Source organism: Patagioenas fasciata, chromosome 6 (assembly GCF_037038585.1).
Source record: "Patagioenas fasciata isolate bPatFas1 chromosome 6, bPatFas1.hap1, whole genome shotgun sequence".
Classification (NCBI taxonomy): domain Eukaryota; kingdom Metazoa; phylum Chordata; class Aves; order Columbiformes; family Columbidae; genus Patagioenas; species Patagioenas fasciata.
The window spans coordinates 13,016,367-13,033,072 of NC_092525.1; the positions used below are offsets into that span (position 1 = coordinate 13,016,367).

At 42.9% G+C, this 16,706-nt stretch overlaps 1 protein-coding gene across 5 annotated transcripts in view; it reads left to right on the forward strand.

Moving 5' to 3' along the window:
- The window catches only part of SMG7 (SMG7 nonsense mediated mRNA decay factor), a 51,856-nt gene that overhangs the window by 28,502 nt on the left and 6,648 nt on the right, over nucleotides 1-16,706 (forward strand). For 3 of the 5 annotated variants that reach the window (XM_071809959.1, XM_065841842.2, XM_071809958.1), the window contains 10 exons: nucleotides 1,291-1,453; nucleotides 2,509-2,665; nucleotides 5,544-5,614; nucleotides 5,944-6,004; nucleotides 6,669-6,788; nucleotides 7,034-7,469; nucleotides 11,083-11,227; nucleotides 12,277-12,665; nucleotides 13,379-13,744; nucleotides 15,200-15,349. In XM_071809959.1, coding sequence (XP_071666060.1) covers nucleotides 1,291-1,453; nucleotides 2,509-2,665; nucleotides 5,544-5,614; nucleotides 5,944-6,004; nucleotides 6,669-6,788; nucleotides 7,034-7,469; nucleotides 11,083-11,227; nucleotides 12,277-12,665; nucleotides 13,379-13,744; nucleotides 15,200-15,349 — 2,058 coding nt within the window. The remainder of the gene's footprint in view (nucleotides 1-1,290; nucleotides 1,454-2,508; nucleotides 2,666-5,543; nucleotides 5,615-5,943; nucleotides 6,005-6,668; nucleotides 6,789-7,033; nucleotides 7,470-11,082; nucleotides 11,228-12,276; nucleotides 12,666-13,378; nucleotides 13,745-15,199; nucleotides 15,350-16,706) is intronic. The other 2 variants (XM_065841843.2, XM_065841845.2) reach the window with 2 other exon arrangements.

The window sequence follows — 16,706 nt, forward strand, 5'->3', positions numbered from 1 at the left end:
GAAAATGAGCAGGTAGTATGGGTGCATTCAACAGAGCAAATGTAGTGGGTGCTTTTCAAAATTAAGAAAGGGGGAAGTGGTCTTAGCAGATAAAAAATTGCAAATGTTCTTTACAGTGCCTGTTTGCATTTTTGCGTCGAATTGGGCTGCTAGACCAAGGTCCAAACATTCCTTCAAATAAAACAGACAAAGCCCACCACTTGTGAATTGCAGGAGCTTTCAATGTGAGCTGCTTGAACACTGGGAGTTAATGTTGTTTTAAAATTAAATAATTGTTTCTTTTTGTGTGTGTGACTGTCGAATGAGTGCAGCTTTTTCCACAGTGCTTATAATCAATAATTATGAGCATTGCTCAGGCATGTGGAAAAGTCTGATTTTTCTGAACTGATCCTGGGTGTTCAAAGAGAGCTAATTGAGCTCGGCTTTGTTGCTTAGATTACTTTGTTGTTTATATTATGCAACATAAGGCTTAATTTACTAGGAGAGCAGTCGCGGGGTTAGGAGTGTTCAGCCAGGCCCACGGTTCTGCTCCTGACAAGCTCTGCTGGTTTGAGTTGTCGGTTTTACACCCTTTACTAAAGATCAAGGTTGAACATGGAGCTCAAACCTCTTCCTGATGCTTATGCTGGTTAATCCACTTGTCTCCCTAACTGTTGTGTCTGAAGAGAAGTTTATTGTGGTTTAGGGTTTTTTTTTCCGCAATGCTAAAAAACAGCATTCAAGTTTCTTTTCCTGTTCTGAGAAAGGTGCCTTTTACAGCATAGTTACTGAAATGCATTTGTGAATAGCCCGTGCTCTTTTAGTCCACCATGGCATTCCATGATCCGTGAAGTCAGATGTGGAATTAGTCTTTAACACATAACCAAACAGTATTAAATTTTCCTGGGGTGTTTTTTTTCTTAATGTCACCTTCTCTGTGCTGTTTCTTCCGAAGACTGAAAAATACAGTGGATATACATGCCTCCGCAATTTTGTGTCGCAAGGCTGTCATTGCAACATTAAAGTCTCACTTAGTCTGAAAGAGAACCGTATCCAAGGGGGTGTTGGTTTGTCGTGCGTGTGAGTCGGTGTATGAGCAAAAACCCTCGGCTTAACAGTGCATGTCTGCCTGTGTCCCCTTGGGAAGCCCAGTGCTGCACTAACACGGATAACCTGAAAATAAAATCTAGAATGAATGTCCCCTTCAGGGCAGAAACATTAGTCAAGCAGTGAAGTAGCAACTACTAATCCTTTCAAGCGTGTGCTTTGCCAAATAAAAATACGTATTTTGTACGTGTGTCTTTGTTGCAGAGGTTGTTATTCCAAAAGGCCTTCAACTCTCAGCAGTTAGTCCATATTACTGTTATCAATCTGTTCCAACTCCATCACCTGCGAGACTTCAGCAACGAAACGGAGCAGCACAGCTACAGCCAGGACGAGCAGCTCTGCTGGACGCAGTTGCTGGCTCTCTTCAGTGAGTAGGAAAATGAATTAATTTTTATTTCTCTTTGGTTTTTGTACAGAATCCATTAGTAATTTGCTGTCAGCATCGAGCTTAATGGCTGTCTAAGTGATGAGAATAGACGTTGCAGGAGACAGTTAAGAGAGGAGATGGTTGCGCAGGATCATTTATGTCTAGCAATGCTGACTACCACTGGATTTCTATACCCCACGCTTAATCTGTTTGAAACTTCACCGAACTCTGCACCTTTTTCCTGATTCGGAAAGAGCATTTTAACCTGGGTGCCCAGATAGATCTGATTTAACAGAGGGTAGTCGCTTGTGGGCTGCTTTGCAGTCAGCTGCAGTGTGGGGTTTGAGTTGCTTTGAATGGAGCTGATTCTGATTCAACAGGACTGAACTAGGACCTCAAGTGCTTCTGTGCTCTCGGTAATATCAAGTAGGAGATGAGAGGGACTCTAGGCACCTAATGTTGATTTGCTTAACCTGATCCAACCCATGATCAGTTTGACCTTGTTCATGAACACCTAAATCTCCAAATAATTGAATTTCTGCAGTTGGAGTTGATTCTGAAAACATCATGGTCACGCTGTGACCATGACTATTGTGACTACTGTTTTTCAGCTTGTGTGTCCTAGTAGGTCTGAGCTGGCTGCCTGCAAAGCCAGCTCCTCTGGATTTGTGTGCCTGCTGACCTGGGAAAGCAGATAAAATGCAGATAGATAGTTGATCATTTCTAGTAAATAAATAGCTGAATGAATATTTTTGTAATGGGCTTGTCTCAACAGATTTTGTTAACTTACCTAAATAATTTGCCACAACACTTGGAGAAGGGGAGGAAACAACCACTGAGATTCTGCTTTGTGGTAGAAAACTCTTTATTGAGAAAAAAAATGTTCTCATCTTCTGGTGGATTGTTTTAAGTAATTGGGGTGGTTTGTTCTAAAGAGCTAACTCTAGGGTTTTATGGGTGGGATGTGTTTGATTAGATTATTTAGTCAACTTTCAAGTGTCATTTCCTCATGTCATTTTTTATTTTATTTCTTTTTCCCCTGCTCTGTTTTCTAGTGTCCTTTCTTGGAATTCTGTGCAAGTGTCCTTTACAAAACGACTACCAGGAGGACTCTGGGGCTGCATATCCTCTTCCAGCTGTGAAGGTTTCAATGGACTGGCTGAAACTGAGGCCCAGTGTATTCCAGGAGGCCGTGGTTGATGAAAGACGGTAGTGAGTGTTACTCTTTCTTTTGATACATTTAATTGCACAAAGTAATAACAACTGATGCTAGGCAAATTAGTAATGGGGAAAAGTGATCGTATAAAACATTAGTACAGACATCAAAATGATATAGAATGTGTGTGCTAAAAACTTAAGAAAGCACAAAATGAGACTTGTGGGCTACATGAGCAAATTCACTGTTCTAATTGGCTTTAGGTTTGCATGTAACTTTTTTTAAGATCAGAGGGATCTACTTTTAAATGTCTGGCTTGAGCATAACTACAGAGTGTACCCTTAGTCTAATCTATTGTCATGATTTCTCAGCTTTATTGAGGTGGGTGGTGGGAGAACATTTGCCTTAATTTCATGCACTAAGCCACGTCTTGGGCAGTACTGGAAGCCAGTTTTCCTGGCTTATTATCTAGGAATTAAATTTAATTGAGCAGAGGGGGAATCTTTAAGTGTCAGCACAGGCGTTACTGTTGTCAGCTGTTGCTCTGATTTTTTTTTTTCATTTCTACCTCTAATCTCATAAATTTGTGCTTAAATAGTTCAAAACTCGCCAAATTTTTTCATAGCCTGTTAACTTCTCATAAATTATAGCAATTCAGTAATGAGCTTCTCACTGCTTCACTGCAGATTGGAGTGACTGGTACTGACACAGTTGGATGAGTATTTTTTGTAGGATGGCCACTTTAGGTAAAACAGCGTGAAACCAGCTTGCTTAGCTGATCTTTTGTGATGTGCCACAGTGGTTTCAGCTCTCCTGGCGGTGTGTGATGTAAGATGCCATTGTAGCCAAGGCTTGTGTTTTCTGTGCATTGATGTATAGGAGACAGGGGTTCCTAAAACCTCCGTTTGCTAAATGAGTAATAAAACTCGCTCAAATATATGCAAAACCTAAAGCCCTGGAGCTCTGGGAACTTCAGTTCCCGAGTTCCTGAAGGCAAGATTAAGGAAAAGAGAAGTTCACAGATTGTTTTGAGATGGTAATAGGTATTACTGGATGTGTATTCTGAAGGAAGACTTTATACCAGTATTTAAATAGGGAAGATTATTACTTAATATAAGGTAGTACTTGCAGAGAGGAGATGCAGGCAGTGCTTCATGGAGTATCAAAGTCTTCGGATGAGAATGTATTATATTTTGAGTTAGCCAGGATGGGTCCTTCTGCCCATAAAACTATCAGGCTCTCTTTAAAGAACGTGCCTGGCTTTTAAATCTGTAGTGTGATACTGTGGTGTTCTCGGGTGCTCATTGTACAAGGGAGTTGTGAAGTGGGCAGCAAACAGCTGTAAAACGCACAGCTGAACTTGAAGAGAAAGTTAAAATGCTGCTAAGATTTGTCAAAATGGGTGTTAATTAGCAGCCGTTAAATTTGTTGGCTCTGCAAGCTTAGGTGACTGTCTGTCTTCCCCTCTGTTTGTAAGGATGAGAGTTTTATTTCTATTGGAAGATCCTGATAAAAGTCATTCTTTGCAGGTTATACAAACACACACACCCCGCTTTATTGGCTGCTCTTTAAAACCGGGTGTCTGTTTTATATTGAAAAATCTTCCTTACTCTGAATTCATTCTTAATTGTGCTCTTGGTTCTATAAATAACCCTTATTCCTTTTTAAACTTGCAGTTGTCCTCACTTTGTGCTTATCATTTTCCCGGGGATAATTAATCCTACCCCAAACTGAACAAGCATGTGAAGTAAGAAGGAAATGTGTTTACCTGGAAAAGTAGATGAATCTGAAGGCAAGAACTGAGGACAGAAATTACTCTTATCTATATTAGTGTGTGCTGTTTGGAAATGAGTTTTCCAAGCCTGCCCTGTGCAAGCTACTTCAGGTCTAGATTTTTACATGTTTCACTACATCACTCTTCTTCAGAGATCTCTTACGATGAAATCTGGCTATTTCAAGTGTTGTGCAGGAAGCTGGCAATTTACTGTAGGTTGCAACAGACCTGCACTCTCCCTTTTTTCCTCCTTCTGTTCCGTGTCAGTCATGTGAAGGAGCTGTTGCTTAGTTTAGTGCAGACAATAAGCACAAACATCATGTTTTGGCTGCACGTTGCATTCTCCAGTCCAGGTGCTGGATGATGAGCAAGAGCCTTGCTGAAGGAGGATGGATTCATTTCGCTAAAACCGAGCACAATGGGCACCTTCCTCAAATAGTTTCCAGTTGCCTCCATGGTGCCCATCGCTAAACCAGAAGGGGGATGCTTGGATTTTTGGCTTGGAGCTTTTAAAAAACAGGAGAAAGCAGCTTATTGGTCACAGTTAAATGTTAACCATCTATGGAGCGATCGTTGCGATTTTTAAATTATTTGCTCCAGGGCCTTTGGAAAGAATTTCCAGTTGCTGGTTGTACTGGCATTGCCAGTGCAGGGTAGGGAAACTGCCAGTTAGCCTCTAGTTTAATGGTCTTACCCTTACTGGGACCTTTTTACCTTTCTGGTAACTGCTTCAGTGCTACAGTATGGTGTTAATGTTCACAGAACAGAAATACTTCTGCACAGCTGTGTCCTGATAAATCGTTTTGCTTCCCAGCTGATGAACTTACTGTTCTTGGGAGCAGTCAGCTTTGGACTGGAAAACAGGAATTGCAAACAGGTGCTCTGAATGTTTGCTCTTGCAATAGGTTTGTCTAATTAAATTCATAACTGGCTTTCTTACTTGCTGGGTAACAAACACTGTGCTGTCTGGCTTCCTTGTTAACTTTAGATTGACTTTTTAAAAAGTTTTACATTCTTCGAGAAAGCAATCTGTTCCCTGATACTTTGAAATAGAAGTTTTCATGGAAGCTGTGACTCCGAGTTCAGTGTTTTCTTAGTGAGGGGATAGATTCCATATTTTGTAGTTCTCACCTATAGTTTGTCTCTTTTCTGGTTCGTAGCATATGGCCCTGGCTGATTTCTCTTCTAAACAGCTTCCAGCCTCATGAAGAAGATCTATCCAGTAACAATGGTAAGGATGCTTCTAGACTGTGCTGTAAAGAACTGGGAACTTTGCATGTTTTTCCTGATGTTGTGGGGAATTGCAGTTGAAGAACAAATAAGGGATCAAGTTATATTCTAGTATTGGTGCATGTGGGTGCTTTGCAAATGCTGCTTTGTGTCGAGCAGACTTTGCCCTGCTTTATCATTCCTGAGGTCCTCGGATTGCAGGGTAGACTGGTACAGGTGAGCATGTTAATAAAATTTGCTATCTATGATGACTTTCCTGCGTTATCTGCTTATGATACTGTACTCAATGCATTTGTGTTTTCCCTATGCTGTTTATTATCTATTCACCAGCAACCCCCCTTCCAGAAGAGTTTGAGTTGCAAGGATTCTTGGCTCTGAGGCCCTCGTTCAGGTGAGTGACAGCTGAAGGAAACCCTGCTCTTGCTGATGTCACTACTTCAATTAACATTGACCTGTTCCTTACAGTATCTGATTTATGAGTACTTACTAATGTATGGACTGATGTCGGTACCTTTGCAAAACAATTATAGTAGATAATGCAGTAAAACTCTAGGGAAAGTGATGAACTTACAACATTGCTCATGACTTTTTGTTTTCCTTCTGTAGTTTTTAGACTAGTAAACTGAAATGGAAAAATATAAGAAGTGAGGAAAGAAATAGTTCGACATGAAAACTGCTTGATGTGTTTCTACTTTGCTCATCTTTTTGCACTATTTTAACTGTGTTCCTGTACCTAATATCATGCACAAATGCTGACTAAATATTAGATGTATTCACTCAACTATTAATTTTGTGATTTTGATAATCACACAGATGAGCTTTCAGCCTTTTGTTTTTTAAAAAAGCCCACCAAACCTCTTAATGTAGATGCGTCTTACCGAAAGTGAATTGCATCTGTAAATCAGACATCTGTGACACTCATGTTTTGAATAGTATCTGGTGAAATTTCTCAGCTTCTAATCGAGTAATGCTGATCAGTTGTATTTCTAAAGAAATAGATGTTGCAAAGGGTAATTGTGTAATTAATATTACTCCCCCTCCTATGTCAAAACTAGGAACTTGGATTTTTCCAAAGGCCACCAGGCGATTTCAGGGGATAAGGAAGGGCAGCAATGTCGGATACGGCAGCAGCGTCTGATCTTCACAGGCAAATGGATTGCTGATAACCAGCCGAGGTAATTGCGAGTGGCTTCTCTGTGTTTCACTTGCTGCTGTAAGCTTAAGTAAAACAGGTGCTGGAGTTGGATGGTGTTTTTCTCACTATTCAACACAGCAATTAGATATAATGCGAATACAAGATGCTGACAGTGCCAGTAACGTGATCTGTGGGTCAGCATGCCGTTGCTGCATAGACTGATTATGATAAGGAATGTATTTGAAGTAATGTGCTTGCTTTTCAATTCCTTTCTGTCTTTCTCAGGTTGATTCAGTGTGAAAATGAGGTAGGAAAGCTGCTGTTTTTGACAGAAATCCCAGAACTCTTACTAGAGGACCCTAGTGAAGCCAAAGAGAGTCTCGCCTTGCAGGAAACATCTATTGCAGAGCCGCTGTCTACAGATGGGAGCCCTGGCCTCAAATCAGTTCTGTCCTCTGGCAGAAGCCTCAACAACAACTGCGATGCAGGAGAAAAACCAATGGTCACATTCAAAGAGAACATCAAGCCCAGGGAAATGAACAGAGAGCAAGGGCGAATCTATCCCCCTAAAGACGTAGGTAGGGAAAGACGGGACTATAGCAAAGGAATAGTAGCCAATAAGAATGATGGGAAGAAGGATAACAATAAAAGAAAGAATGAGACCAAGAAGTGCGGCTTGGATAAGATGCAGGAAGCAGGGAAGCAGAACGTGGCAGTTCAGGTAAGCCTTTAGATCAAAGGGATTCTGTGTCTTAGGCAGTAAAAAAAAAATAGAAACACATGTATCTCAGAGAACGGGTACTGGTGATCGTTGTGTCTCTGCCCTTTTTGGTGATGCCGTTTGAATTTATTGGGGAGGAAAAAGGTAGGGAGCAATGACAGGTGGTTTTGCTGTGTTAACTGTCTCTTATAAAACAGACTTGTACCTGTTGTTCCACAAGTAATTCAGGCTACCGAGGCAGTTCACGTGGCCAGGTCTGCAGAACGCTCTTACCCATGCTAAGGAAGCGGGTAGTTTGCATTTTTGGTTCAGTTGACTTGTGCGCATTCAATAAATTGGACACATGGTAAAAGCACCTGGTTGTTGACGTGGACTGAGATCCTCTGTACTGTGCACACAGTCAGGTCCTTTCTGTGTGAGTTAGGAAAGCCAAACTGCCCTTAAAACGTCATCGTGTGCTCAAGCGCTCGCTCAGAATTGTTGATTTTTGCAACAGCTGCTCTTCTATCAGGTGTATTTTTTTCAAAGGCATGCTTTTTTTCCCCTCTGTTTCTGTGAGCCTACAAAAATGCTCACCTTGTAAGCAGGTAGTGAATTTGCTGCTCTGGTTTCTGTCAAGCTGTAGTAAATAAGGGGTGGAGACTTTCAGGGCTGATCTGATCTGCATAATTTGGCTGCATCTCAATCATTCCCTGATGACGTCTGGAGGCATTTAATGATAGCGATGGAGACTCTATTATTTCCCTAGAAAAAGCGTGTCAATTCTTCCCTGCTCTTGCAAGTGGAAACTATTTCCTAGTGCACTTTTCATCTCCCTTGCCTCTGTGTGAGCCTGTTGCTGCTTCCCAGGCCAGGTCTGCAGAATAATTTAAATCTTCCTCTTTACAGCTGCTCTGAAGGCCTGTGCAATCGAGGTCTTTGTTTTTCCTAGGTGAGAGAAACCAGCTCTTTTAGTCTTTCCAGCTTGTGCTGTTAGGACCCTTGGGTCGTTCTTGTTCTTCTCCTGATTATTTGCTGTTAATCATCATTATGAAACGGAAGGTCTGAACTGGCAGGATTTATGCAGTTGGTTTTGCAGGGGGTCCTCCCATGACAGGTGTAAAGGGGAGCAGCCCACAGAAACCATGTGGCAATTGTTCATGAGGCTGATGTCTGAAAACCCACTTGGGTAGGCGAGTTAGAATAGCAGGTTTCTGATTTATTTGTTGAATGCCTCTGGAATGTGGTTGCAGGCCTGAGCACAACTCCGGGTTTTAGCATTCATGCCCTTGTCTTGCAAAATAAGGACTTGAGGCCGATCAAACCCACTGGATCTTCCGAGGAATATGTGTAGTTTTTTGGATAGGGAAGAAATTTTAATTTTAACCCAGCTGATTTATCAGAAGCCGTCTTGTCTTAATACTAAGAGATAACCCGAGAAAAACTTATTTCAAAACCCAGCTGTAGCGGAATCTGTTCTGATGTGGTTGATCACTCTTATTCTCTTGCTGAACAGAAATTAATTTTGACTTTTTAGTTCCATCGGCTGTATTTGTCACGGGAACTGTTCCAATGAAATGCCTTTTGGTTTATATATTATAGTTTGGTGGACTTATTTATACAGAGCTACTCCAGAATATGGGGAGGGCCTGCTTTCCCCCACAGTGAGGAAAAACCAGGGTAGGTTTTGTACAGATTGGTGGCCTCTCAGTGCTCTGCGTTGGCCTTCCTGGAAATTTCAGGCTTTATCTCCTCCACAGATCATTGCCTTTGGAAGTCTCAATGCTATTATACAAATGTTGCAGCTCTTACTTAGCAAAAACGTTAAGAAGGTTATACAAAAGTAATTAGTCCTGTTTCACAGATCAGTGGAAAACTTGAGCACTCAGAATCGTGGAAGTGTCACATAGGTTGAATATCTGTTCTCCAGGGAAAATGATGTTAGGTGCCAGGGGAGGTTTAGTGCAGACTTACTTAAGGTGTAATGTACTCTGTAGAACTGTGAATGAGTGCTTCTCCTGAGCACTGTGTAGGAACCCTCAGGCCAGGGTAAACACATGGTAGTATTGACACCTGGGGTGAGGTCAAGGAGCAGGGAAGCAATTAAATTTGTCTGTCTTGATTGATCGATTATCATTTTAAAAAGCTAAATAGCTAAAAATTATGTGGAAGAGTCTTTTGGAAGCCACTTTTGGAAACATGTTGTAGCAGCTTTGAGTTAATGATGGCCCGGAACTCATGTTTTGAAATTTAACAGCAGGAAGAGTGTCTTTGAATTCTCTGACATTGCTGTGAAAGGATGCATAGAGCTCAGTATGGGTGATAAAAACATTTGGCTCCTTGTGGAGGAAAAAGGGACAGCACGATGTAAGTTGAATATGCAGAATACGGTGAAGGGTGAAGGTGGGCAGTGAGTAGATGCAGCATGAGCAGGGGCTGCATCACTCCTGCTGCTTAGCATCAGCCAGAACCTGGAGGTGGAGTTCCCTCCCGACTTGTTCTAGTGGGAGATCTAAAATACACTCAAACCTCCCAGTCTCACAATCTACTTTTTAAATTAAATGGAGAAAAGAAAAACCAACGAAACTGCACTCCCATAATTTTTAAATGGGGAAATTCAGAATTATTTGAAAAAGCACTTAAAGCGTTTGAATGCATCTACACCTTTACCACTGTATTTTGGCAGAAAAGACCTGCCCTCTAACTCCTTTCAAATAAACCCCACGCAGTTTTGGTTTGTTGAGTTTGGATTTTGTTTTTTAATGTGGTCCCTGATAAAACCCCTTTCTTTCAACCACCCTTGAGGCTTGGTGTCAGGTCTGCTCCGGGGCCCTTTCTGTATTGCCCGGGTTCCTTGCTTGCTGTCTTTTTCCTGCCTGCTCCATCTTGCATTCCAGGCAGTTCTGCCGAGCTGAACAGAAAGGGCAAGTAGTCTTCCCCTCTGTCTTCCTCTCCAGGAAGACCCAGACCGCAGCAGACTGAGAATCAGGTAAAAATTCCATTCCATTCTTCTCTCTGCCTTTAACCGGTGCAGCTCTTTTAACAGAACATACAGCAGTTGTGCAGTAAACTGAAAGAGGTGAAGCCCTCCTGCTGTTTGTCTCGTATGTTCTCTGTCAGAAGGATTTTGTAGTATGCAGGAGTTTGTGTGTACGCTGTACCATATGGATTAGGCTGAAGGAGCTCCCTAGGAAGAAGGTGGCAGTGTTTGCTTTTTAAGGTGCTGCAGGTAAGTCTCATGAGTTAGTTTGAAGCAGCACCCAGGGAGAAGCATAGTAGCACCTGCACTTTTTATTGTTGTTTTTAAGGCATGATGGGTGAGCAGCATGGTAAGTTCTTTGTATGGTCTGAGGATATTATTATTATTACATCCACTTCCAACTCTCTCGCTAGAGAAGGATTCTGTTGCAGTTTTCTGGGTAGATATCCTCAGTGTGCTTTTGTGAGGCAAGGGTAACCTGCTTGAGGTCAGCAAGGAGGGAACTGAGTTCCTGTGTTCCAAACCTCTCCCAGTGACTTAGGGAAAAGAAAATAATCTCTCAGACAGTCTGGGAGTTCATTTTTTGGCTTGAGATGTGAGGTGGGTAATTACAGGAAAAGTTACCTAATTTCTTCTTGCTGTCTTTGGCGTTAGGTGAAATCGCAGACGGAGATGAGGAAGACTCCGGTGCCTGAAGCCAGGAAAACACCTGTAACTCAGACGCCAAGTCAGGCCAGCAGTTCTCAGTTCATCCCCATTCATCACCCAGGAGCCTTCCCTCCCCTTCCTAGTCGACCAGGTAATTTGTGTCATTCTTTTGAAGTGTGATTTACTGTTGACTGCAAAGAAAATACTGTAATAGTGGTTGTTACAGCTTTTCAAGGTAGGAGCTGTTTTAACACACATGCATTCTCATGTTGAGAGCCTTACAAAGTAGTAAAGAAGGGGCATAGCAGAACTGAAATGAGGTACATAAGATTACTTATGCTTTGAAGTCATGTCTGTTGTGAAATCTGCCGTCTTCCTTCTTGGTTAGTGGCTCTGAGATCAAGGACCTTCACCGTAGGCTGTTTCTGTACTTAGTCAAAACATGACAAAATCTTCTGCTAGCTCAGGAAGAAGCATTCACTGTGCACAGGACTCCATTACAAAAGATCAATCACGCTGCTTTCTTCTTTAAAGCTCAGCTTCTTTTGTAGTGGTGCTCATGTTTTGAGCTGTAATTTGTCTGGTCTGATTTGCTGTAGTTGCCACATTACGTGTTCCTGTTTTGTTGTGGAGTGTTCCTGTCATGCCTTGCTGTCTGTTTGCTCACAAAATAGCTGCAAGCTCCATCTTCCCTTCAGCGATTATGTGTAGTTACTCAATATATGATGGAGGGATGTCTTCCCTGTCCCAAAATCAGCAGAAAATCTGGACCAAGACACAAAGAATTAAAGCTTGCCTTCTAAACCTGGCTTTTCAGTGTCAGCTACAGGAAAGGAATTGATCTTGCGGATACGAAGATTTGTTTGCTTACCGTCTGTCTCTCTATCTCAATTAATCCAGAGACTGGTGATCCTCTGGGAGAGGAGGCAGTAGACTTATTGATTGCTTCTGTCTGTTGCTCCAGAAGTTTAGTCCTTGAAAATGTGTGTTTGAGGGGGTGGGAACTCCATAATCAGGGGATTGGACTGGATGATCTTTCAAGGTCCCTTCCAACCCCTAACATTCTGTGATTCTGTAATGGTGAAGGAAAGAAGTAGTGGGATTAAAAAAGGAGGATATTTGGGCGGAGCGGGCGTAGCCTATGACTTTTCCAGATACTCTGCCAAATTGTGCTTAAAGTTGTGTTTTTATCTTCTGCAGGGTTTCCACCTCCGACCTACGTTGTCCCCCCTCCCGTGGCTTTCTCCATGAGCACGGGGTACACCTTCCCAGGTGGTGTTTCTGTCCCAGGAACCTTCCTCCAGCCCACAGCTCACTCGCCTGCGGGAAACCAGGTGCAAGGTGGGAAACAGTCCCACATTCCTTACAGCCAGCAACGGCCCTCCGGACCAGGGCCCATGACCCAGGGACCTCAGCAAACGCCACCTCCTTCCCAGCAACCCCTCTCATCTTTACCAGCTCAGGCAACAGCACAGGCTCCAAGCCAGTTACAGGTCCAAGCTCTGGCCCAGCAACAGCAGCAACAGTCCCCTACAAAATCTGTGCAGGGGCTGGGGAAGAGCCCGCCACACCACTCCGGATTCCAGCAGGTAAACTTGACTAATGTAATGTGCTAAACTTCGTTTAAAAATAAACGACAACATTCAAGGCTTGACATTCCTGGATTACCTTTTCAAACCTGTCATTCAAGACCTTAGTGTGTGGAACTTTGATCTGTGAATTGGGCAAATTTGAAAAGGGATGAAATTTAGTGGGTATGAATGTAAAATTCTGTAAGTGAGAGGAAGGTGGTCGTCTATTTTCTGTGTTTATAGACAAGGTATGAAGGTGATATTTCTGATCAGGTATTTCTGTTTCAGTCCTTTCTAGTTTGCATGGGTGAGTAGAGAGGACTGAGTCTGAACCTTCACCTGCCCTCTCCCTTTGGCTAACTGGGTTGCAGCGTCAATTCTTAGTTTTATGCTCACGTCATGCTGGAGAAAATCTCCCTTCTGGCACATCTGGGCTCGATGGCAAGACCCTCCTGGTGTTGTGGGCAGCAAAATGCTGGCTCAGTACTCCTTAGTAAAGGAGTTTCTAAAGCGCAGGATTAGAGTAAGGATTATACTTGGCTGTTGGCATAAAGCTTGACTAGGGAGGCTTAGATGCCTATCGAGACTGTGCGTTTTGATGAATAACAGCAAATTAGGATGTTTGTGGAACGTCTGACAAGCGAACCAGACTGACAGTTTGAGTGGAGTCAGGCATTCGGTTAACATTAATTGTTCCTACCTACCGGTGAAATTGTGCGTCTCTGCCCCAGTATCCGCAGACGGACTCGTCAAAGCAGCTCTGGAACCCGCCTCAAGTCCAAGGCTCACTGGGGAAGATCATGCCCGTAAAACAGTCCTATTACCTGCAGGCCCAGGACCCTCTAAAATTATTTGAACAGTCATTACAGCCTCCTGTGATGCAACAGCAACCTCTGGAGAAAAAAATGAAGCCTTTCCCAATGGAGCCATATAACCAGAACCCCTCAGAAGTCAAGGTGCCAGACTATTACTGGGACTCTTCCTACGGCTTGGCTGACAATCGGGTGATGGCGCAGCAGCCCAACATGGACCGCAGGGGAAAACGGCAAGGAGTCTTCCGCCCAGAGCAGGAGGCTGTCTCCAGGATGACCTTTGAGGTAAAACATCCAAGCTATAAGTGGGGAAAACCAACGAGGCTCTGATATTCCTGACAACTCTAGGAGTTTGCCTGTTTCAGGGATGCCCTGTAGCCCTGAGTAGGTCAATGTGAGCTTATTTAATAGGGAGATGGGTATCAATAAGTGGGATTCCAGCAAACAGTGATGAATTCTCCATTTTAGTTGGCTGTGTGTGGGGTCCAGCTCTTGGGGATTTGCTTTCAAGTAGGTGTAAGTCTTGTTCAGTGCAGATGTGACATTGATCTTTGCACTGTGTCTGTCAGGTCGAGAAACATGGCAGCTGATAGTTTGGGGGGAAATTTCTTGTTCGGCAACTGGTGGCAACTGTAAAAGCCATCCAGATAATTGCAGTTGAATTATTACCCTTTAGATGAACTCTTAATGCCTGTGTAGTTATGAGTGTGTTGAATGGCTGAGGCTGGAAATCAAGGGTGGTAGGAGCAGTCTTGTCTTGGATTATTTTCATAGTTTTTCCTGCAAATCCCACCGTGCAGTGAGAGCTGAGCGACTTCCTTTGCTCCTGGTTGCACGAACGGAATATTTCTGTTCATGCAGTTGTGCTTCACATTGCTGTTTAATACATAACAAAGATTGTAGGTTTTATAACAGTCCTGGAGTTGCCTGTGAGTACTTTTGGTGATGTTTATAAGGAAACTCACACAGAGGCCTCTTTAAGCCTTTGGTCAGGTGTAAACACACTCAGGGTTTTCAGGAGCTCAGCTGAGATCGCTTGGCTTATCCCTCGGAGGGAAAAGCCAGACAATATACATGAGACTGCAGCTACCCCGGTGTCAGGTTGTGGTTTATAGATGGAGATGGAGTCAAAGCCTTGTTCTCATCCCTGAAAGGGAAACCAGCGCAGTACGGACAGAAGCTGCCACTGTGATACGTGTGTTTTCAGCATCCTTCACAAAATTTGAGATATCAGGTTTGACCAGCACTTTGCAGGGATTTTTGGTCAGCCCTATGTTGCCGTAGCAGCTGTTAGCAGTGGAAATAAGCCTGGGGTTTAAACTCCACAAATAGAGGAGGGAGAAGAAAATGCAAATGCAGTTTTACTTGAAGCCTAAATTACTCCCAGGTCAGCTGTAGGAGAAAAATTTTAAAATTCTACGTTCCTTGTCCTCAAAGGTGCAAACAGGTTCAGTATTTGGCATGGACTGCAATGGGAAGCACATGCTCCACTAATTAAAACGAGCTGCCCATCATTTTGATGATGCAGCGCTACTCCCAGTGTATTGTCAGACCACAAGGCTGGCCGTTTTCTGCTCAGCTTTTTCTCTGTGCACCACTTTCTCACCTCTGCATGCCGCCTTCTGCCTTCCTCTTGCTCTTTGTGCTCCTCCCGCTGTGCTTTTTTAGCCTCTCCTGGCCACCTTTTGCTGTTTCCCTCTCTGCTTTCTGTTGTCTCACTGTGCTCATTTCTGTCACTAGGACCCCAAGAGCTCCCCTCTGCTTCCTCCGGACCTGTTAAAGAGTCTGGCTGCCTTGGAGGAGGAGGAAGAGCTGATTTTCTCTAATCCTCCCGATCTTTACCCAGCTCTGCTGGGGCCTCTCGCCTCTCTTCCTGGACGAAGCCTCTTTGTATGTATTTGACGTTAATACTGCTGCTTCTCACTCTTAACTGGCATCTTTCTTCTGTGAAATCGTAAGAAATGTGCGGTTCCTTTCTCTCCCCCATCCCTCCCATCCACTTCCCTGCCTCACCCTTGAGCTACTCTTCATGCCAGAGCTCAGACCAGCCCAGGGTGTAGCTCCAAATTTGTTCGGAAATCTGAAGAACAGTTATTTCGAAGTACAGTCCACAGGAGAGACGTTGATGTATCGTTTAACGCACTCACTCTTCTGTAGTTGTACGGGCTTAGACAAAAGGGCACGAGGGAGCACAGATTCAGCTGCAGAAAGTCATCCGAATAAGTGTGGCTTATTACAATCTGTGTATAAAAATTCCGTGAACACAGGGGAACCTGCCCTACTAAATGCAGAAGAGATTGTAAAAGAGCAAGATGATGGTTTTAGAAGAAAATTGCAAGCAGCTGCCTAAATAAACAGAAACTCCTATAGAAATACAACTTTTTTTGACAGACTGAGAGATTTTTTTTTCCTAGCTGGAGGATCTGAGCTGCTGAATTTATAAATTGCCTCTGAAAACGCAGTATGCTTTTCTAGTATACCCACAAGCATGTACATTAAATAGTAGTATTTCAGATTAGTAGCAGTAACAAAGAAGAGTTCTACTCAAAATCTCTGATAAAACCTATTTCTCAATTATTTTACATGCCATCCCGAGGAGCCACTACCAAAATAGACACCTGTTTCTGTCTCATTAGATACCTTTGCTGAGAAACTAATGGCTGCTGCTTCAGCAGCTCCCTTTGAAGCTCTTACGGTTGCTGTCTGCTGACAAATGGAAGGAAATTCTTCTCTGTGCAAGCTGTGTGGATATGCAGTGTGAATTTTGTCTGCCTTTTAAAATGTGCTTTCAAAGTATCGAGTTGTCGCTTTGGAAATCTAACAAACTAGGAGCTGCTCGCCAAGAAAATCAGGCTGTTTGTCTTAGATTTACAGGATAAAAGCAAAGATGTTCCAGATACTGAGACAGTGGTAGAGAGAGGGACGCTAATTCAGTTTTTTGATGTTTGAACAATGAATTTGAAGACATCTGGCGTGATTGTAAGAGGACTTTTATTTGGGACAAGACTGAAGTTTTTGGTTTGGATCACACCAGTGGCTTCACTGGTTCTATGACTTGGTGATCCTGACGCTAAATTGAGTGGTGTTTGTTGTCCACCAACCAAGTTTTATAATTTTGCTTCAATTTCTTCATCGATGATAACTGATCCTATGTCTTCCTTAAATAGGCTTGTTCCAGACACACCATTTTTCATTGCTTAATCATAATAAGAACCAAAGACAAAGCTGAGAAATATTATGCTGGAAA